This window comes from Chinchilla lanigera, unplaced genomic scaffold (assembly GCF_000276665.1).
Source record: "Chinchilla lanigera isolate Chin_1 unplaced genomic scaffold, ChiLan1.0 scaffold00028, whole genome shotgun sequence".
Taxonomy (NCBI): Eukaryota; Metazoa; Chordata; class Mammalia; order Rodentia; family Chinchillidae; genus Chinchilla; species Chinchilla lanigera.
The window spans coordinates 18,436,973-18,460,091 of NW_004955429.1; the positions used below are offsets into that span (position 1 = coordinate 18,436,973).

At 43.2% G+C, this 23,119-nt stretch overlaps 1 protein-coding gene across 2 annotated transcripts in view; it reads left to right on the forward strand.

The window, feature by feature from the left end:
- Tulp3 (tubby like protein 3) overlaps positions 1-23,119 on the forward strand; it is a 59,611-nt gene that overhangs the window by 12,061 nt on the left and 24,431 nt on the right. For both annotated transcript variants that reach the window (XM_013515477.1, XM_013515478.1), the window contains exon 2: positions 16,338-16,389. In XM_013515477.1, coding sequence (XP_013370931.1) covers positions 16,357-16,389 — 33 coding nt within the window. In that variant the 5' untranslated portion in view covers positions 16,338-16,356. The remainder of the gene's footprint in view (positions 1-16,337; positions 16,390-23,119) is intronic.

Here is a 23,119-nt window from a genome sequence, read left to right on the forward strand (position 1 = left end):
CTCACGACCTTGCGCTTGCCAGGCAGGCGCTTTGCCGCTGAGCTAAATCCCCAGCCCTGAGGACTGCTTTCGTTGTGTCCTGTAAGTTCTGATTTATTGTACTGGCATTGTCGTTTAGTTCTGGAAACTATTTCATCTCTTCCTTGATGTTTTTCTGTAACTCATTGTTTATTTAACAGTGCACTGTTTAGTTTCCATGCATTTGGATAATTTCTGTATTTTCTTTTGTCATTGATTTCTAGTTTTATTGTGCTATGATTTGTTAACATGCATGGTTTAGTTTCAGTTCTTTTGCATGTATTTTAGCTTGATTTATTGACTAGCGTGTACTCTGTTTTGGAGAAAGTTCCATGTGCTGCTGAAAAGAATATCTATTCTGTTATTGTTCGGTGGAACTCTTGATAGATGTTTTAAATTTTGAAGGTTTTGTTCAATGCTGATATTTGTTTGTGGCTTTTGTTTGGTTGTTTGATCAATATGTGATAGTGGGATATTTTCTTTTTTAAAAATTTTTTCAATCCCCAACATCCAAAAACAAAATAATAATAATTTTAGGCTTATAGCATCCTCTACTAAAATTATTTCTTATAATTAGGCGATATAATCAGGGATCCTTCCTGGCGGGGAATTTGAAAACTTCACAATAAACTTCTGTTTTCTCACTCTCATTTTATCATTCTTATTTTCCACACCCCTATAGCTAAAAAGTGAGGATAATAATATTTAATTTTTACCTACTTTACAAAGTCAAAGCAAAGAATGATGAATCAGAATATCCCTTAAGGCTTATGTAGGAGGAATTTTTTTCCATGTAATTTTAAAACTTTATTACACATTACATCTTCTGTGTCCTAAAAACCATGTGCCATGGAGCAATGTTCGTATACTAAAAATACTGCCGATCTTTTGTAATTTTGCTTTTCTTTTGCATGTCACATGTATTGTTTCCAAGTCGTTAAATAAAATGCTGCGTATGATACTGAAGGGCTTAGCAGAGGCGTTGTTTTGGAAATGGCTCTGCTGTAGTGAAAACAAGAGGATTCCCAGAAGAGCCTTCCACCTCCTGACGCAGCGGCAGGCGGCGTAAACAGTGCAGAAGACACTGGGACGGGTGATGTGGAGAAGTCAGCTCCCGCACCTGTGGGCCTGCGCTGGCACTGGCGGAGGTCACTGCTCCCCTGAGAGCAAGGCCTTCCTGAGCGTGGCCTGCAGGGGTTAACAGTGACAGTGGCATCAATTTTAGATTTCTTTTTTCCTTTTTCTTTTTTGTTCTTTTGACAATAGTAAGGGTTGAAGCCAGGGCCTTTGCACTGAGCTCCATCGCCAGCCCCTTTTTTATTTTTTATTTTGAGACAGGGTCTTGCTGAGCTGCTAAATTGTCTCGGCATGGCTTGAATTTGGCAGTCCTTGTGCCTCAGCCTTCCAGAGTGCTGGGATTACCAGCCTGTGCCACCACACCTAGCCAGTTTCAGATTTCCAGTTTTAAAGTAATTGACAAAAGTTACTGGGGTTTTTTTTTCATTGTGCAGTGCAACTGTCTGAAGGCTTCCTGGTGTTTTCAGTGAGTGTGTGTGGCAGTGGAGCTCTAGTGGGTTTGCTTGTGACTCAGGTGCAGCTGATTTAAGATGTAGGGAAATACTGCTAGCTCCTAGATTGGCTTCAGCCATTTGTAACTTTTTTTCAAAGCTGGGATCAGACCAAGAGCCTTGTGCATACTAAGCACTCTACCCCCAATCACTGTTCTCTCAGTCACATTTACTGGCCATATATATTTTAAAATTGTTTGGTGCTGGGCATGGAACCCAGGGCCTTGCATATGCAAACACTCATTCTGCCACCAAGTTTTACCCCAATACTTAATATATTTGCATGGTTTATACTTCAAAAGGTTCAAAAGGATATATAATGAAAACAGTGCTTTTTCTCCTTGTTCTCTAACTACTTAATTTTCCTCCTTCAGGCAACACTGGTGCTTATTCCCTGTGTATCTTCCCAAAGATATTGTCTGCATTTCAGATGTAAATATATTTTCATTTATTTTTCCTCCCATAAATGATAGCAAATGCAGCTCTGCAGTGTCTGTACCTTGCTCTTTCCTTGCTAATGAAACAACTAGATCTTTCCGAATCAGCACCACTGTATCCCTCTTGTATTGATGTCAGTGCTTTTGCTTTTCTTTTACCAAGATTTAATGTGTATTTATTCTTAACACGTGGAACATATGGTATAAAGATTTCATACTGAATAAATGATATTCATTAAGAAAAAAAGGAATTTACATCAAGTTTTAGCTACCTTGTTGAAATACAAATATGCAGGTTTTTTTGTTTTTTGTTTTTGTCTGTTTTTTTCTGGTACCAGAAATCGAACTCACGACCTTGCGCTTGCCAGGCAGGCGCTGTGCCACTGAGCTAAATCCCCAGCTCCCAAATATGCAGATTTTATCACTGAAAAAATTTTAGTTGTGTTTCTTTATCAGGAACTTCCACTGAACCTAGAACTTTTTCATACCTTGATTAGGAAGAAAATAAAACAAAACAACCCCCGCCCCCCCGAATAAGTTGATTGGCTGCTGAGACAGCAAGGACTCTTTACAGAGACCTGTGCAGCGTCACGCCAGGCGGGGGGATGTGTAGCAAGAGGTTAAATAGCTGAATGTCTCACCTGGAAGTGAGGGAAGACGCTGGGTCAGCAACAAGCTATAGTTGTAAAAATATTTTTAGTCAGACATTGAGGAGGAAAAGAAAAGGCTTTTCCCGCAAAGTACCATGTGTGACCTCCTTGATTGTGTGAATAACCCTGAGCTCACCTCTTAGGACTGGTTTTAACCTTTCGCTGCAGCAGCTGCACTGCCGTGTGTGTATGACGCTGTACATCCCGCATACCCTTGGATCTCCACAGTGTGGTCCCCCTCCCGGCTACCCCTTTATCGTATGACGAGTTAACAAGTTGGTGACCTCTCAGTGCTGCTTTAAATAGCTGCGAAGTGCTGGATTGTGTGGATATGCTACACTTTAGCCAGTCCCCTTTTAATAAACATCAGGCTCTGTAGCTTTCGCTGTGAACAAACAGTACTTCAGAGTCATATTTTGAGGTGAGTTAATGATCATAGAAACATTAATTCTGGAAGGTTGCCTAAAAATGAATTTCTGAGTATAAATTTGCATTCATTTGTGATTAGAAGTTTTATTTTTAATATTTCAAAAATATGCTAAAAAGAACAACTCTGATATAATTATAAACAGTTGGGTTTTTACTCATTACAAAGAAGTGGTGAAACTTTGGACCTTCTGGGAAGATTGGCCTGAAGGACGAAAGAGAATCGGATTTGTGTATTAATGGTACATTTTTTGCTTCCTACAAAATGTCTGTAAGTCCTGTGGGAGTTTCAGGGTAAAGTTCCCTTGCCCCTTGATAAGTTATTTATATTTGTAGCTGAATTATTTGTATTTGTAGCTTGAATAGACTAGGTGTACATTATTTTATAATAAGTAGGCCATTTATTTTGACCAGAGATGCTCATTAACTTTTGTTAACAGCAGTACGTTAATTAAATACTGTATAGGCTATTTTTTATATAGGACCTTCAGACTAGATAGGGCAAGTAAATGTAACTCGCAACCTGCTAAATGTCAGATACGCTGAGGTCTTGTTTCCCAAAATCAACAGTGAATTCTAAGGAACAAGGTAGGTTAAGAGCAGGAAATTTTACTGAGAGAGAGAAGTAGCTCCTGAGAGGGACAGGAGGGAACTGAGTGGGTTGCCAAGGAACCCACTTTATGGAGGAAATCTTATAGAGCAAAATCATGAGATGGGCACAACGTGGGCCAAAGCTGTGGTCAACCAGTAAGATTATAAGCATAGCCGCTTAAGTAATATAGGTCCAATGGGGGAAGCAGGTTCCGTAGCATGAGAAAATGGAAAGAACGAAGTTTTCAGGAAGGGACGGGCCTGGGGTCTTGGTTACCCACTGAGGTGACTGATGCCTATCTAGACTTTATTGGACCGGGAATTACCACTTACCTTATCCCTTGAGGAGGCACAGGGGCCTGGTCGGTCCATCCTTATCCTGAGGCCTGGCCTCCAGCAGATGTACTGCCGGCCACAATTGTAATGTATCTTCATCTTCTGTATTGACTCTCAAGGGCTGAGCCCTGTCTGAGTGCCTATAATATTTCTATCTAACTTAGCTGTCTGTAATATTTTGCACACTAACATTACCTTCAACTGTTCCATAGAACATAGTTAAAGATAGGGGTTCAGAAAACTATAAAAGATTTCATTTGGGCTCTGTGCCTGGTATCACATCTTACATTTAGTAACTCATTTAAATCTTCTAGAGTCATAGGAAGTTTTACTGTACTCACTCACGTTATGCATGAGAAACTGAGGCAGGCAGTGGCTATATAACTTACTTAAGCTAGCCAGGCGTGCTGGTGCATGCATGTAATCCCAGCACTTGGGAGGCTGAGGCAGGAGGATTGCTGTGTGTTCAAAGCTACCCTAGGCTACATAGTGAGTTCAAGGCCAGTCCAAAATACATAGCCATCAGGGACCTGGCCAAGATCCCAGACTGCCTGTATGAGGGGTACAGTGAAAGAATGAAATAAGAAACAGATTTAGTAATGCATGATGAGGGGCTGGGAGGTCCATGCCCTAGGATGGGCAGAGACAAAGACTCCAAGCTGACCACCGTTTACTAGCCAGTGTAGGGGAGTGGGTGAGGTGCTTTTCCTGGAGCAGCATAGAGGCTGTGGTAGAACGGGCAAGTTTAACATCATAAAGGAAACAAGCCAAGATCCATCTGCACACCTGGGTGCTAATACCACTGAGACAGGAAGGTAATTTCCCCTTTCGAAAGGCACGCAGGGTAAGGAGAGCCTAGGACATACTATGTCCATTTACAATTTCTGGTCCCCAATACATAGTGAGTCCCTGTCTCAAAAACAGACAGCCAGGCATGGTGGCGCACACCTGTAATCCCAGCACTCAGGAGGCTGAGGGAAGAAGAGCATTGGAAAATCGAGACCAGCCTGGGATACAGTGAGCTCAAGGCCGGCCTGAACTGCATAGTGAGTAGTGAGACCCTGTCTCCAAAAAACAAAAACAGAAACAAAAAAGCCAACAACAGCAACAGAACAACAGCAACAAAAAACTTGTCAAACTATTAAGTAGAGGTGCTCTGATCTGAAAAACTAGGTAGTCTGGCTACAAACCCTACACTTGTGTTTATTCCCTTCTAGAATTGACTGACTTTCCACTTACTCTTAGGTATTTTAAGAGATCATTGTTGTTATCCCTGTTATGAGGGGAAGAAAATGCAAAAAAATAAAATTGCTTTCCTAGGCTAGCTCCATCCCATTTAGATGCACTTTAGTACTTTACAAGGAGAGAATTAAGATAGGTTTTATACATGTACCAACTCCCTGTGAGGAATGCGTACATGGACTAACAAAAAAATGAAATAAAAAAAGACTTGCAAAGACCCTAGAGGGAAGAAAACAGAGTGCTTCTCCTGGACTCTGAATGGCATGGCTGTTAACAGAGACTGGATTTACTGTGGTGAAGTGGTACATTATGTGTCTGAATAGATTGTTTGTGCCTTTTCCATTTATTTATCGGTCAATTTAGTGGCTATTTTTGAACACTAAGAAAACAATTCACAAAGAATTTGTGGTGTTTAAAATATAATAGAGTTGAGGCACAGGAAACAAGCATGGTTATTTGCTCTGTAGAGAGGAATCACTTGTATTTGTGTTTCTATGTCTGCTCTAGAAGAAACCTCCCAGGAGTCCAGAGCATTATGTTTGGCTTCAGCTGTTGACTTTTCGTGAGCTTGTTTAATTCAGCTGCAGGGTTCTGTGTCTGTGTAGTATTGGAAACTTGAGATGTCCTTTCTCTGCGACATTTTGTCCTATAACTTCTCATGGGAAGGTGTGAAGTTCAGAATGACATCGGTAATTTTTGGTTGGGGAGGTGGGGCAGAGGAGAGAGGGGAAAGGAGTGTGGCAATAATGCACATCTATAATCCCAGCACTGTGGGAGGCTGAGGCAGGAGGACAGCAAGTTCAGCGCTCAGCCTGAGCCGTTTAGTGACTTAGCAAGACCCTGTCTCAAAAAATAAGGGGGAGGGAGATGCTGGGGATGTAGCTCGTTACTGTGGCTTTGGGCTCAATTCCCAGTGACACACACACACACACACACACACACACACACACACACACACAGGAGAAAAAAACAGGAGACCCTAAAAGACAGACCAGGGAATATACTGTGTGGATGGGGGCATATTCCTTCTGTTAGGTCTGTCCAGAGTGAGAGACAGAACAAGGACAAAGAAAGGCACCAGAGATGCCTTTCTTTCTGCTAAAGAGATGCAAGGACCCTCTCAGGGAAGGAGCTGAAAACAAAGAATTCATTAGGCTGGGCCGGGGGTGGGGTTGATGGGGGTGGTCTAGGTGATATGAGGTGCACTGACTGGGGAAGGGTGGACCCGCATGCGCAAACGGAAGTTGTCAGGCTGGGTGGAGAAGAAGGCAGAAGTCAGTCTGGGTGGGACACGTGGTCATTATCGGCCTGCGCCATGTTGGATCAGCCTCCATGTTAGATCGCTGCCATGATGACTTCGCAGAATTTTGTATGGGCAGAAGCCCATCGTCTTCATTGTTGCCAGTGGTCTGAATTCCTGTAGGGTTGTGTGTATGTATGCCCTGCATTTGGCATTGCTGCAGATGGAAATGTGGTTGGGTAGTTCCTTTAGTTTAGTTTTTGTTTTTTGGTACCAGGAATCGAACTCAGGGCCTTGTGCTTGCCAGGTGGGCACTTGTGGCGCTGAGCTGTATCCTCAGCCTGCTAGTTCCTTTAGAAATGGCTCACCGGTTCAACTTATTCCGGGTCCTTCATGCCTTGAACAAAGAATTGGATGAGACAAGAGAAAAAGGGTGCCAAAAGTTTATTTGAAAAAGTGAGGGGTAAAACAAGGAAGGAAGGACGGAAGGGGAAGGGAAGGGAGGGGAGGAAAGGAAAGGAAAGGAAAGAAAAGAGAAAAGAAAAAAGAAAAGGAAGGAAGGAAAAGGAGAGGGGAGGGGAGGGGAAGGGAAAGGAACAGAAGGATGGAAGGAGGGAAGGAAGGAAGGAGGGAAGGAAGGAAGGAAGGAAGGAAAAGGAAAGGAGAGGAGAGGGGAGGGGAGGAGAAGGGAAGGAGAGAGGGAAGTAGGGAGGGAAGGAAGGAAGGTGGGTGAGGGGTGAAGAGGTAAGGGAAAAACTAGTTCTGTATGGCAAACTCTGGCCAAGTAAGAGAGAAAAGGGTAAAATAAAAGTGATGTTTTATGAGACTTTTTTATTACAAAATCTGTCTAGAAGACAGAGGGTGCCACTGCAAGGGGTCACGATAGCGGTCTCCTCCTGGCCTCTGGTCTCAGTTATGCCTTCCACGTGTCATGGAGCCCTGTAAGTTCCACATAGGGGGTGCTGGAGCTATTCAGTGCTGTCTTGGATCCTGTAGTGACAGATCCTGCGTGTTTCCCCAGCCAACCTCACCACACTGTGCCTTCTGTATCACAAGTGCTTCGCTTCCCTCTTCCTACTGACTTACCTGGTCTCTTGAATTCATCTACATACCTTTATCAGTTTGTCCACAGCCACACTTACAGACAGTTGTCATAAACATAAATTAATGAAATTAGCATTCTTTGGTAGTGGAAGATGAAGAGGTGTAGAATGTCACAGTATGACAGAATATCATGAATTAGTGATTGGAAATACACATGTTAAAATAGTATGGGCACTAATTTGAGGAAAATCTTGGGATTACAGAAAGAGTTCTCAAGGAAAAATTCAGAAAGAGAACACATGAAAATCTTTATGTATTTTTTTAAAAAATTTAATACAAGGAAGGGATCTAGGAACAAGCATGGCGGTGGCTGACCCCAATAAACGGCATCCTGCCACGGAACAAGATGGCGGCCCTGACTAAACTAGCACCCTGACGAAGAGTAGCCCACCTAGCGGGGAAGCACAGGTGAGACTTTGAGCACAAAAAGGAGCAAACTGGGGTTGGTGTCTACTCAGGCAGGCTACCAAGTTGCCAAAAGATACCAGCACTGGGCAGGCTGAGGGAGGAGGGTCACTGCGAGTCCGGGGCCAGCATGGACTACACGGTGACTTCAGGCGGCCTCGGCCCTGAGTGCTGAGATTCCAGGCATGCACCCCTACACCTGGCCTTTTTTTTTTTTTTTTTGAGACAGGGTCTTGCTGTGCAGTTCAGGCTGGCCTTGAACTCACTTTGTAGCCCAGGCTGGCCTTGAACTCACTTTGTAGCCCAGGCTGGCCTTGAACTCACAGCATTTCTCCTCCCTCAACCTACTGAGCGCTGGGATTACAGGTAGACACTGCCATGCCCTGCATACCTGGCTCTTTTTTTGTTTTTTTTGAAACACGGTCTTGCTGTGTACTGTGGTCCAGACTAGCCTTTAAGCTCCTCTCATGACTGGATAGCTTATTTCTTTTTATTGCTGAATCATACTTCACTGGATGTACACATCACAGTTTACCTGTTCCTTTACTGAAGGGTGTTATGCTTAGTTCCAAGTTTTGACAGTTGCGAATATAGCTGCTGAAATATGCAGGTTATGGTATGGGCAAACTTTCTGATTGTTTGAGTAAATACCAGGAAGCATGATTGGATCGCAAAAGCTGGGTGTGGTGGTGCATGACTGTAATCCCAGCACTTAGGAGGCTGAGGCAGGAGGATCATTGTGAGTCTGAGGCCAGCCTGGGCTACAAAGTGAGCTGAAGGCCAGCTTGAACTGCATAGCGAGACCCTGTCTCAAAAAGACACAAAACAAACAAAACAAACCAAAACAGTGGATAGCAAGGAGCTGGGTCATATGGTAAGAATATGTCAGCTTTCTGCCGCCAAACTGGCTTCCAAAGTGGCTGTGCCATTTTCATTTCTACCAACAGTAAATGAGAGTTTCTGTTCGCTGACTGTGTTGTCAGTGTGGAATTAGCCCTTCCATTAGGCATGGGTAAATTTGTTTAAGTTTACGGTTGCTTGATAACCCCAAGGCAACCACTATGCCGACTTTGTCACCCTAGATTAGCTTTGGCTATTCTTGAATTTAGTAAAAGTATAATCGTATAGTATGCACTCTTTTCTGTAAGGCTGTTTTCATTCAGCATAATTTTTTGTGAATCAACTGTGTTGTATATATACATTTTTTCTTTTTTATTGCTGAGTGGTATCCATTCTGTACATGTACCACCATTTGTGTAACTGTTCTGTTTTTAGATGTGATTTAAGTTTTTTGTATTATGAATAAAGTTATTAACATTCTTATATAGGTCTTTATGTACACACACATACCAGACACACATAAACACTAATTTATCTGTCTCTCTTTATTTATTTTTTTTTTTTTTGGAGACAGTCTGACCATGTAGTTTAGGCTGGCCTTGAACTTACTGTGGGGCCCAGGTTAGCCTGAAACTCCTGGTGATCATCCTGCCTCAGCCTCCTAAGTGCTGGATTACAGGCACGTGTCACCATGCCAGACTCCTAGAATGAGTGTTGCTTTGTGTTGACAGAAGCAGACTCCTTGTCTGTACCTTACCTGCAAACTGAGCTGGAAGACCGCAGCCAAAGTCTTGTTGAGGTCTTTTGGTCTTATCAGGGCTGCCTAGAGTTTGCCTTACGCAGATTCGAGCAGAGTTTAGACAACTTCTCCACCTGGAGTTTTCTCCCTTATGAGAGTTCCCACTTTACTGTCCTGTTACAGTGACTGCCCCAAGCTCTGACTGGATTTGTGTGTGTGTGTGTGTGTGTGTGTGTGTGTGTGTGTGTGTGTGTGTGTGTCTGTGTGTGTCTGTGTGTGTCTGTGTGTGTCTGTGTGTGCTCGGTATTGATCCCAGTTTTACCCAGCAAAACGATGCTGAGATCCACCTGTGCCGTGTATATCCATGGATTTTTCCTTTCTCTGCCAAGCAGTTTTCTGCATGAAATGTGTTTATTAATTTATCTACTGGTGGGCTTGTTTTCAATTTTTTGGCTGTTGCAAATAAATTGCTATGTACATTTGTGTGGTTTTTTTTTTTTCGGGAGCATATGTTCTCATTTCTTAGGTAACTCTCTAGAAGTGGGGTGTTTGAAACAGATGATAGGTGTGTATGCCTGACTCTGAAATAATTGTGGCTGGAGGTATAGCTCAGTAGAAGCCCTGGGTCCCTCCCTAGTGTCTCAGAAACCGACAAGGAGTGGGCGTACATTTTACATGTGCCTGCTTGGTGACCGCCTTGTGAAGCCTAAAGTCACTTGATCCTCTTACCAACACTTAGTGTACTTAATTTTTTAGTAAATTTTAGCCATTCTAACAGGTCTCAGTGTTGTTTTAATGTACATTTTCCTAATGACTAATCACATTGAATAGCTTTGCGTGTGCTTGTTGGCTACTCCTTCTGTGAAATACATGAATCTTTGCCCAGGGGTAGGGGGGCGTTCTGAGATAGGTTCTCATTATGTAGTTCAGGCTGGCCTTGAGCTTGTGATCCTCCTGCCTCACCCTCCCAAGTGCTGGGATCACATCCAGGTACCACCGTGCCTGGCTTCTTTTGCCCAATTTTTAATGGGACTGTCTTTTTAGTAAATTGATATAAAGTCTTTAGATTCTAAATAGAATTCCTTTGTTGGATATGTTTCCCAAATACCAATACACTGTGACATACAGTAAGGTTGGGTCCTGATAAACCCATTACAAACTGAAAATAACTTTACACCTCACCTACCAGACATCCTAGGTTTTTTTTGTCTCTTTGAGACAGGGTCTTGCTGTGCAGTTCAGGCTGGCCTTGAGCTCACTTTGTAGCCCGGGGTGGTCTCAAACTCACAACCATCCTCCTGCCTCAGCCTCCCGAGTGCTAGGATTACAGGCATGGGCCACCGTGCCCGGCAGACATCCTAGTTTAACCTCACCTGCCTTCAGTGTGCTCAGACATTTGTACTGGCCTACCGCTGGGCAAACAAAAACCTATTTTTATTATGTATGGTTGAATATCTCATGTAGTATTAATTGAATACATACTGAAAATGAAAAACACAATGATTGTATGGGTACAGATGCAAAGTGTGATTTCTGCCAGGCATAGTGGTGCACGCCTGTAATCCCAGCACTTGGGAGGCTGAGGCAAGAGGATCACTGCAAGATTGAGGTCCACATGGGCTACAGAGTGAGTTCAAAGTCAGCCTGAACTGCATAGCAACATCCTATCTCAAACAAAACAAAACAACGAAAACAAACTGGTTTCTACTGAGTGTGTATTGCTTTTTATCATAAGTCAAAAAATTGCATAGTAAAATCATTGTAAATTAGGGGCCATCTGTTTCCTCCTAGTGTGTAATTTGCCTTTTAATTTTCATAATGCTTATCTTTTCAGAACACAGATTTTTTTAAATGAAGTCCAATTTGTTGATTTTTTAAAAAATTTTTTGTTTTTTTTTAGACAGGGTCTTGCTAAATTGCCTAGACTGAGGATTGAATTTGTGATCCTTCTGCCTCAGAGCCTCCCAGAGTGCTGGGATTACAGGCTTGTGCCACTACACCGGCTCAGCTTGTTGATTTATTTTTTTAATGTGTGTGCATTTATGTAAAAGTCGTTGTCAAACCCAGGGTTTTTCTTTGAGAGTATTGATCAGATCTTCAGTTAAGTGTGAATAACGGACGAGGTTTAAGTGTTGGAAATTGCGTTGTTTTCTGTTGTCTTGAGCTACCTTTGTTTTGTTTTTTCCCTTCACCTTTCCTATGATATCTTACTGGTCATTCCTTGTCACACATAGCACATTTGTTTTTCATAGGTTGAGTGCTTGCCTGTGTGCACGTATGCTGGGAGTCTAACCTAAGGCGTGGCATATGCTAGACAAGCACTCTACCACTGAGCTGAATCCCCGCCCCATTTTTTCACAAAGTGTATTTAATTTTTCTCATGTTACCCATAATATAAGCTTGTCCCATGCTGTGAACATCTCTTAGCAATGGTAATTTTATTAGTTACATTAGCTGTGGGGCTGTGTGATAGTCGTGATGTTGGGAAGTGCTGAGGCATGGAGTCAGTCAGCCACTGGGGCCCATATTTCCTGTTGGTGTCAGGCCAAAGAACTTCAGGACTCACATACAGAACCCTGGGAGAATCCTCTTCCCTCTTTGGAACTGCAGCATCCTCTTGACCTCTCCAAGGGAACCTTAGGCCAGGAGATAACAGTTCTCGCTTCTCTGATTTTTCTCCCTCACAATCCCAGAACCAGATAATGGAGATTAAATGTGGTTCTGATAATCTGGCTGTGTTTCACCCTCCTGACCTTCTGGGAGTTTAAGAAGTGAATAGGTGATTGTATTCTCAGCCTCAGATTTAACAGCTCCCTCAGAATCAGAGAGATTGGCTAGCTCCTCAGGGAGCTCCCACAGGTTGCATTTTAACAGTCATACAGCCAGCTAATTACTGAAGATTTATAATATGAAATCCTCTATTTAGAATGAAAATATCTCCAGGGATGGTGGCTTATGCCTATAATCCCAGCACTCAGGAGGCAGAGGCAGGAGGATCATTGAGAGTTCGAGACCAGCCTGGGATACAAAGTGAGCTCAAGGCCAGCCTGTACTGCATAGCGTGACCCTGTCTCAAAAAGACCAAAAAAAAAAAGAAAAAAGAATATATCACCTTTTCAGCTGTCTTCATCAGTCAGATATCCTGTTATACCCATCACACTCTTTATTGTATGGGCGCTTTTATCTGTAATTATAGATACTACCCATTCATGTTTTTATGTTGGAAGGAAGTTTATTCATTTTCATTGATGTACAACATTCCATTGCGTGACTATACCAAAAGCTTTTAGCCATTTTACTTTGCAGAGGGTTACTGAGAATTAAACACAGGGTTTTGTGCGTGCTAAACGTATCCTCTGCCACTGAGTGATACCCCTCAGCCCATTTTACTACTGATAGATACTTGCTTTGATTCCATATAGTGAGTTTTTTTTTAAACCAGGTAAAGGGAAGAACATATAATGCCTGTTACGTGCCTGCGTTATGTGAATATTCAACACCAAATTAGTAATTCTTTGAAAACGTGTGTGTAGCTGGGGATGTAGCTCGGTACTACAGCACGGGCCTGGCAAGCGTGAGCTGTGGGTTCCATCTGTACCACTGCCACCACCACACACACAAAGTATACAGGAGTGGATAAACAGAGGCATCCTTTAGCAGACTTTTAGCAACTATTTATAGGTGAACAAGAGAATAATAGTACAGAAGGAGTAGGAAAAAACTTCGGTGTCCATAAACCAAGATGATTGGGAATGGGGCACAATCCCAGTGTACTACACAGTAGAGATGCTTGCGGGAATCACCTGTGAAGACTGACTAGTTAGATGGCAATTAGAGAATAGTTCAGGTGGGGCTAGGGTGAGACGGAGAGAGGGAATGGGAAAAAGAGGGATCAAGACGTGGATGTAAATGTATATATCACAGTAAATGTATTTGTTGTGTATTGTAAGCATACACTAATGAAAGAGAACGGTGATCTGTGGGCATTATTGTCCGCCAGGCTTGGATGGTAGATGTGCTCCTCCAAGGTGTATGTTTAGCATTCCCCCTACGTTTATCAGTAAATAGGAAATTTTTCCATGATAAGAAAAACTTGGGGGGAATTCAATTTGTTTTTTAAATAGCATTGCTGGGGGTGAAACTCAAGGCCTGTGCGTACTGGACAAGTGCCCTACCACAGAGCTACATCCCCAGCTACATTTTTGGGTTTTTTTTGAGACAGAGTGTCACTATGCAGTTCAGGCTGACCTTGAACCTACTGTGTAGCCCAGGCTGGCCTGCAACTCGCGGCAGTCCTCCTGCCTCAGTCTCCCAAGAGCTGGGATTACAGGCGTGTACTGCCATGCCTGGCAAGTACACATTTTTAAAGAATTACTAATAAATAAAGGAATTCTTTCTGTCTTGTGTTGAGTTAATAACCAGCTAGGCATTACTATTCAATAACTTAATTTGAAATGAAAGAAAGAGGAATTGTAGTTTAGATTGAATATTAAATAGAAATCTTTATTTCTGCTAAGTTATAATATGAATTTAGCATTCATGGGCTGCATGGCTTTTCATACACAGGGGATATCTAAATGTTACCATTATGTAGCATCTGTTTTCCCTTGTGTCTGGTCAAAATGTGTTCATGACACCATGCTGAGCTCGATCCTCCGTCCAGCCTGCTCAGGCACGCTGGAGGGAGCTCAGTGCTGCTGCATCTGGCAGTGAGGACGCACCTGGTCTCTTCCCTGTTAGAGGCCCTGTGAGAAGTGTTTAGAGCTTTAGTTGTGTGTCACAGCTTAGCGTCATTGGGAAGGCATCACAATTTTGGCTTAATGCTGAGGACAGAATCTATTGGAGCAGCAGCTATTTGAAAAGTTACAAGTCCGTAACTGGATTTTTTTCCCCAGGTTACCCTTTTCTATATAATATTAGTATTTTTTGTCATCCTCATTTCATGTAGAACCTTTGCAAATTTGTAGTAATACCTACTGAATACCAGTAATATTCTAGCACAGTATTAGTGAGGCTAGAACTTTAGGATGTGTAAGGATAAAAACATTCAGAAAAGCAAAGCATAAGCTAATTGTGTTGGTGCATGTCTGTAAACCCAGCACTCTGGGAGGCTGAGGCTGGAGGATTGCAAGTTCAAGCCCAGCCTGGGCGATTTAATGAGACTATCTCAAAAAAACAAACAGACAGACAAAGTGACAGTGAGAAGGGCAGGCGTGGTAGCACATGACTGTGATCCCAGCCCTGGAGAGGCTGAAGCAGGAGGATTGCCACAAAATTGAGGCTGGCCTGAACTACATAGGCAGACCCTGTTTCAAGAAAGAGAGAGAGAGAGAGAGAGAGAGAGAGAGAGAGAGAGAGAGAAGAAAGAAAAAAAAGAAAAGAAAAGAAAGATGGAAGGCCAGGCTTGGTGGTGCACGCCTGTAATCCCAGCATTTGGGAGGCTGAGGCTGAGGCAGGAGGTTCGTTGAGAGTTCAAGACCAGCCTGGGCTACAAAGTGAGCTCAAGGCCAGCCTGAACTGCATAGTGAGACCCTGTCTCAAAAAAGACCCCCCCCCTCAAAAAAAGAAATCAGAGAACTCCAATAAGATCCCGTACTGTTTCATTTTCCTTCTCTTAGGACTAGTTCAAAAAAAGATGCAAAATATATTTGATTCTTAGGTGTAACTTAGACTCTAGAAACAAGGATTAAGGTCTGTTTCTGCTGTTTAAACTGAGGCATAACTCTCCAAGTCTGTTTCTTCATGTTAAATGTGTAAAAAAAAAAGTGGAGCCTAATTCTTAGGGTTGTTTTGAGGAATACATAAAATAATGCATATAAAATATGACAGTGATCCCTTACCTGTGGCAGGAGTTATGTTCCAGAGACCCCTGTGATAGATGAAAATCCGTCAAATAGTGGCATTATATTTATTTTATTATATATATTTCAAGACTTTATAAACCCTTCCCACACTCCTGTAAACCTTTTCCACTCTCTTACTAACCTTTCCCACACACTGTGTGTGTGTGTGTGTCTTTTTGAGACAGGGTCTCACTATGCAGTTTAGGCTGACCTTGAAGCTCACTTTGTAGCCCAGGATGGCCTTGAACTCGCAATGATCCTCCTGCCTCAGGCTCCTGAGTGCTGGGATTGCAGGCGTGCACCACCATGCCTGGCTCCCACACTCTATAAGACTTCATATGCTCTTAACCACTTTCTACACTCGTAAGCCTACGTAATTTTAACAACATGTAAAATTCTGTTTGGATACTGTGTTTTTTTAAAAACCCGCGATACAGTGAGGCTGCAATAAGTGAACCGTGATATAGCGAGGGACAACTGATACTTAGTGCTGAGTTGGGAACCTAAGGAATCCTCAGTACATGTTTAAAACTAGAAGGAGCTGAGGACATAGCTTAGTGGGAAAGCCCTTGCCTGGTCCACATGAAGCCCTAGGTTCCATCCTGAGAACAACAAAAAGAACAGAAGAGAAAAAAGGAATCCCTGCACGCACTGGGTTTGTCCTGCCATCTGTTCTTTATTCTTTGTGTGTTTTGATCTCTTCAGTCCCTGTGGCATAAATGTGGCATTAAGGCTGACAGGTCCCCTCACACTGTGGGCAGCAGCTAGCAGCCAATGCTTTCTCCACACCAGAACTGACCGGTTCCAAGTACCCCAGAAGAGTGCGTGCAGGAACGGGGAATGGGCAAGGTTTTAAGGCATTTTCTCTTCACATACTTTCTTTTGTTTTTTAAAACAGTGCCTTTGAAGATGAGACCATGAAGCTTCGACAACTGAAACTGGACAATCAGGTGAGCAGAGTCTCCTCTTTTGAGATAAGTGGACAACTGTACTGACGGTAATGCCGATCTTGGCTCTGAAGTCTCTGTAGAAAAAAGCTGGAAGAGAAAAGAGCTCTAATGGGGTTTTGGTTAGGGTCTTATAGAGGAACAGAGTCAATAGAAAAAAAAATTTATGAGTATGTATGACTATATGTAATACATGTAACTACTGTATATATAAATTTGTCCTCAAGAAGTTTGCAAGAGGACTTACTAGATAGGCTTATAGGATCAGAGGCGGGATCCCCCATAGTGACTTAGCAAGCTGAAAAACCAGAGGATCCAGTAGCTGCTCAGTCCAAGAAGATGGAAGCTACAGAACAAAAAGGATTCGGAGACAGCTGCAGTCCAAGGCTGAAAGACTGGAGAGCTCCATGGAGAGCTGCTTGCACGGTCTATAGTGAAAGGCTGGAGAAGCTGGAGTCTGATGTCCACAGGCAATGGCAGTAACAAAAGATACTCTGCTAAGCCAGGTGTGGTGGTGCACATCTGTAACCCCAGCACTAGTAATGCTGAGGCGGAAGGATCACCAGGACTTCGAGGCCAGCCTGAGCTACGTAGTGAGTTCAAGGCCGGCCTGCACTACATAGTGAGACCCTGTCTCAAATACCACCCCACCCTACCCCAACCCACCGCAAAAAACATGCACCTGCTAGCAGAATGGAGCTTTTCCAAGGTAAGCGTCCTTCTTTCTTCTTTCCCTTCCATTCCACCCAGGCTGTGAAGCTGTGGGGCAGTGCCACCCACAGTCAGGGCAGCTCTTTCCTCTGCTTTTGCAGCCTACATGCAGTCATCTGTGGAAGCACTCCACAGACACACCTGCTATTCTGCTAGGTGTCTCTCAGTCCAGCCGAGAGGATGGTCACAACAGTTCAGATGTTTACACTCAGCAGGCTCTAGGGTTAGTATTTGCTGCAGCAAAGCTCTGGGTTGTGGCAAGACTAAAGCGCTTTGAAGAAGATGTCGTCAGTAAAACTGGCCTCAGATTTCTAATCAATGAAAATTCCTTGGCACCTTTCAAAGAATTGAAAGGGCCCCTTGGCCGTGCCACAGCGGCAGAGAACCAAGAGGAAATGGTGGTACAGAAGAGAGCTCACACGGCAAGACGAGCAGCCAGGCAGAGAGCCCGGGGCCAGGCTGCCTGTATTTGTAACGACTTGCTCTTGGAACCAGCTGGAATTCATCTCTTCCCAGGGCCAGGCCTCGAATGACCTGACCACTTCTACGAGGCCCAGCGTCTGAAGATTCCACCGCTTCTCAGGATCACTGCGCTGGGACCAAACTGCCGCACGCAAGCCTTGGAGATGTGCTCAGACCACAGCACCTGTTAACGTTGTATTTCTCTTTCCTCACTTGCTTCCGCTACCTTAAAGACACTGAATTTCATTTCGCTACAAGTTTTTCCTTATCCTAAAATGGGATCATAACTTGCTGTGCTGCTTCATTTTCCTCCCAGCACTGGTTTCAGTTTTTATTACAGTTTTGTTGGAGTCATTTAACTTGTTTCCTTTACTCATCTCTATGAGAACAAGAACCCAGCGTGGTTTTTTAAAACATATTTTTAATCCACACATAGCAGTTGTACATGTTTGGGGGAACAGTGTAAAATTTCAGTACTGCGCTTTTAAGAAGGTTTGTTTTGACTACAGTACCACACATTTTTGATGACCATTATATTAGACTTTCCTAGTACAGTGGTACCTCTGTTCATGAACTTAATTCTTTCCAGGATTCTGGTAACTGAATTGGACGAGAACCAAATCAGATTTCCCCATAAGGTCAACATTGAATCTAGCCACTGAATTTGGTTCAGTTCTTGTCCAGTTTGGTTTGAAACCAGAATCAAGGAAAGAATTAAGTTTGCGAGCAGGCCAGGCCTGGCAGGGGCCTCAGGGCTCAGCTGTAGGGCGCTGCCTGCGTGTTGGCCTGATCCAGGGCGGCAGCAGGGCTGCGATGACAAGAGTACAGCAAGGAGAGCGAAATGAGCTGGAGGCTCTGAGTCCACCCGCCCCAACTCCCCCAAGCGTTTTGTTACCAGGGAACCCGCCCAGCCTCACACTTACTGCACCTCGGAGGCTGGAGAAAACAGTTTAACATTACTAGCATTGTAGGCTGAGGAAAATCTTGGTGTGGTCAGAATCTTTACCTAGGAACAGCTGTGCAAGGAAAATTAAGTGAAATAGATCAGATAAAAACAAGAAGAGGGGGAAGGGGCCGGGGATACAGCTCAGTGGTGCAGCGCTTACTGTGCAGGTTTGAGGTGCTGGGTTTGATTTCTGGTACCCACCTAAAAGAAAAAAAAGACAGAGGAGGAAAAGAAACTAAAAGAAAAAGAAGCAGAAAAGCAACTATTCCATGGCACCCCTGTTACAGTTGAGAATTTCTTACCTTGGAAAACCAAGTTTGATGTAGAACTCTATTAACAAGAAACGGATGAAAGAACAAGCAGGAAATACATGAAACGGCAAACAGCTGTTTGAAACAGATCACAGTCCTGACACGTCTGACACCCCGTTCTTGGAAGACGCTGGAAGTGATGTCAAAGTAGGAGAATCTTTGTTCCGGGAGTGGGTGACTTGGAGCTGGAGGACGTGGAGAATGATCCAGACCACAGTCCTGACCCAGGGAGTGATGCTCCAGAGGGGCGCACAGTCTCCCCCTCTAGCGGGGCTTGACAGCCGCGGCCTTGGTGGCCATGTTGAGAGGGTTTTCCTTTTTTTTTTTTTTCTTTTTTCTTTTTCATCTTTTTAGAGACAGGGTTTCACTATATAGTGCAGGCTGGATTTGAACTCACTTTTATCCCAAGCTGGCCTCAAACTCAGAGCAATCCTTCTGTCTCGGCCTCCCAAGTGCTGGTTCCTTTTTTTTTTTTTCCCTAAGAAAAATGATTTTCAGGAAAATATTCTTCTGATAGCTTTGATCATTGAACTTAATAAACTGACCTTAACACTTCAAATATAAAATGTTCACTTCCTCTTATTGGTGAACCAAAGATTACATATTTAACATTATTTAATGTTGGTGGGAGACCTTACCTATAACACCGAGACTTGAAGGTGTTGAAGGCGGCTGCCATGTGGACATGTGGTTTACGTATAAGGACTGGAATAACTTGTAATTTCTATCCTGGAGATGATGGTTATGTTTGGATTCCAAATGTTGTCTTTCATATGACGCATTAAAATACCGAGATAAATAGAACATTAAACCTGGATGCTAGCCTCTTAGCACAGTAAATTTAAGTTTTAACAGAGCCAGAAGCCCAAATTATACACAAGAATAAAATAAACTTCATTACTATAATACTCTCTGAATGTAAATTTTTGGAGTTTATAACGGTTGTGTACTCCTAGGCCCTTCTCAGGCTAGATTTATGACCCCCCCCCAGTCTGAATTTTTTTTAATTAAGTGTATTGGTACATTTTAGATATACATAACGATCACCATAGGGAATTTGTACCTGTATGTAATATATTTTGATTCCTCTTTTTTTCCCAATCCCTCTCCTCCCTTCAACGCTTCTTCCCCTCCCTATCCCAGTCTTAATTTTAAAAATGAAATCTGATACAAAAGAGAGTTAAATTCGTGAATCAAGGTCCCACCAGGCATGGTGGTGCAAGCCTGTATATAATCCTAGCACTCTGGAGGCTGAGGCAGGGGGATCGTTGTGAGTTCGAGGCCAGCCTGGGCTACAAACTGAGTTCAAGGCCAGCCTTAACTGCATAGCGAGACCCTGTCTCAAAAAGACAAAACAAGAAAAAAGTACCACTGTACTCTGTAACCTCTCCTCAAATGTTGGAAGGAAGGAATGAGGGCTTTCAGTTGTCCTTGTATGCGGTGATTATTGTGCTTAGGCGGCTCTGAACCTGTGTGTGATGTGCATTTGTTTCCTATTTACTTTTCCATATGCGTTGTTAGTTCTGTTTTTCTTGTGCGGTCCGGGGACTGAAGCAGTAATCTCTTGGACTGTGTCCAGTAGTGTTCAGTAGCGTGCTGGAGCCTGGTCTGCCCCTTTGCGCACAGCGGGGAAGGGCTGAGCACTGGAGGGAGGTGCAGCTAGAAAGGCAGCGCCACCTGGTGAAGGCAGCGTCAGGCTGCAGTCCGGGGACCTCAGTTCCAGTACTAACTCTGCTGTTAATTGGCTGTGGATTTGAGGCGAGATCCTGAAACCCTGTGGGTCTCATTTCGTCTGTGGAGTGAGGGTGGACTGGATGAAGTAGTAGGATGTTAGAGAGAACCTTGGAATGTAGACGCTGGAGATAGGTGCCGGCGTGCGGACGCAGAGAGCTTTGCTGCTCTGTTGGGCCCCTCGGCCAGCGTCCTGGCAGGAGCCTCACAGAGCAGAGCGAGCCAGCCTGCTGAGGGTGCAGCGCACGCCCCCGAGTGACAGCAGCGCTTTCCGAGGGTGATCGCATCCCAGTTGCTGTATATCCTCCCAGTCCTTGGTATTGTCTGTCCTTAGCCATTCCGGTGGGTGTGAAGTAACAGCCCACTGTAATTCTGATTTGCGTTTTCCTAAGGACTAACGAATGATGTTGAGTATTTGGTATGTTATCATCAGTCATTTGTATATTATCTTTTAAGGAATGCTCAAATCCTTGCCCGTTTCTTAAAAATACTCTGGATCAGTGATGGCGAACCTTTTAGAGAGGAATACCCAAACTCCAACCCAGACCCGCTTACTTATCACAGAGTGCCAGCACTGAAGTTAAACCTGAGTACTGCAGTTTTACTTTAGAAATAACAACTCATGCATTAACATCTTTTGTCTTAAAAATAACATGTGTGGCATAGTTTCACTGCCACTGTTCTAGATGTGAGTTCTTTATCAGGCATAAAATTTCTAGGCATTTTCTACCCTTCTGTGAATTTTTCATTTCCTTATGGTATCATTTTCAGCATAGTAGTTCTGTGCTTCTGTGAATTTTTTTATTTCCTTATGGTATCATTTTCAGCATAGTAGTTCTAGCTGTATTTTTCTTTGATCATGTGTACTTTGGTATTACATTTAAGAAACCATTGCCTAAACCGGGTGTTTTGGTTACTTTTTTCTCATTGCTGAGACAAAACACCCTACACACAAAGTTAAAGAATGAAAGGTTTATTTAGCACAGTTCATAGGATTTTAATTCGTATCAGCAGGCTCCAGTGCAGGGCGGCATTGCAGAGGAGAAACAGTTCCTGGTAGGCAGGGAGCAGCAGAGTAGTGAAGAGGCAAAGCAGCAAGCAGCAAGCGGCTGCGCTGGCCCTCCTTCCGTCCTGTGGGGTGGGCAGCCTCACACCCAGAGCGGGGCCCCTGAGTCCTACCAGAGCTATACAGACCAGTCAGTGGACTGATTTAGTAATCATCGACCCTTGGTCTCAGTGTCCTACACTCTACATCCAGCTACCTTTGAAAGGCCCCACGTAGGACTGTGTGAAGTTTTAGGGAGACACCTAGATACAAACCTGTAACACCAAGGTTAAAAATACTTGCTCTTTTGTTTCCTATTAAGTGTTTCATAATTTTAGTTCTTAAACTTTCTATGGTCCATTTTCAGTTAATTTTTTCGTCTTGTACTGGGAATCAACCTTGCATGTGCTAAGTGGACTGTACCACTGAGCTTACAGCCCCATCCCTGAGTTAATTTTATGTATGGTATGAGATGCGTGTTCAATTTCATTCTTTCTTGTAGATGTCCTGTTTTCTGAACTGGAGTATTTGAAATATTTGAAATCAAGTATATTTCACTTTTACTGGTTTTCTTAGACTATGCTCATTTTCAGGGCATGTGAGTGCCCTAGCTGGCTAGAGAAAGTAAAGGCTTCTTGATCCTTACTGTGGTACTGCTTAGACATGGATGCACTTTAGGTAGAGAACATTTATGCCCCTTGATAGGATGTGGATTAAAGCACAGCGCAGTCCTTTTTGGTGAAATTGCCCATCTGTTTGTGTATATCCCAGTAAGAGAGGAGGTCCTGAACGCATTAAACTGATTTTGTTTTGTCTTGTTTTGTTTATATAGTTCATATTGACCTTGAACTCACGATGTAGCCCAGGATGGCTTCAATTTGTAGATATTTTCTACCAGTCTTTCAAAATTTCTGTTATTCTTTCATTTTCTGATACTTTCAGAAGTCTCGTTTAAAACATTTAGTCTTCTTGTGATCCAGCTTTGTAGGTAGGGATCAACAGGCGACCAGTAGGTCCCAAAAAACCATTCTATTTATCTTTTTTTCTTTTTTCTTTGTTTTTCTATGTAATTCAGGCTGGCCTCGAGCTCACCGTGTAGCCCAGGCTGGTCTTGAACTCTACAGTGTCAGCTTCCCATGGGCTGAGGGTACAGGCATGCACTACCAAGCCCAAGTCCTCCAGAAAACCATTGCGATCTTGCTGCTTGGTCAGTCTGTCCAAGAGTATCATTATGTAACTTCAACCCATCATCTCTGGCATGATTCTTCCTTTTAGAAAACTGAGAAATAGTGAAGTAATGCTATCAATTTTAGGCTTGCTTGAGCTTTACTGTTTTATTGGATAAAATCTCTTGGTGGAATTCCCTCCCTAATCTCCTTTCTATCTTCCTTGTTTATCTTAACAACACCATTGAATATTTTGCTCCCAGACGTTGGTAAGACATACTGCTGGGCTGTGGAGGAGATGGGGTTTTAAATTTTTTGTACAATTCTCAAGGGAATTGGAACATTGAAAGGTTATAGAGTT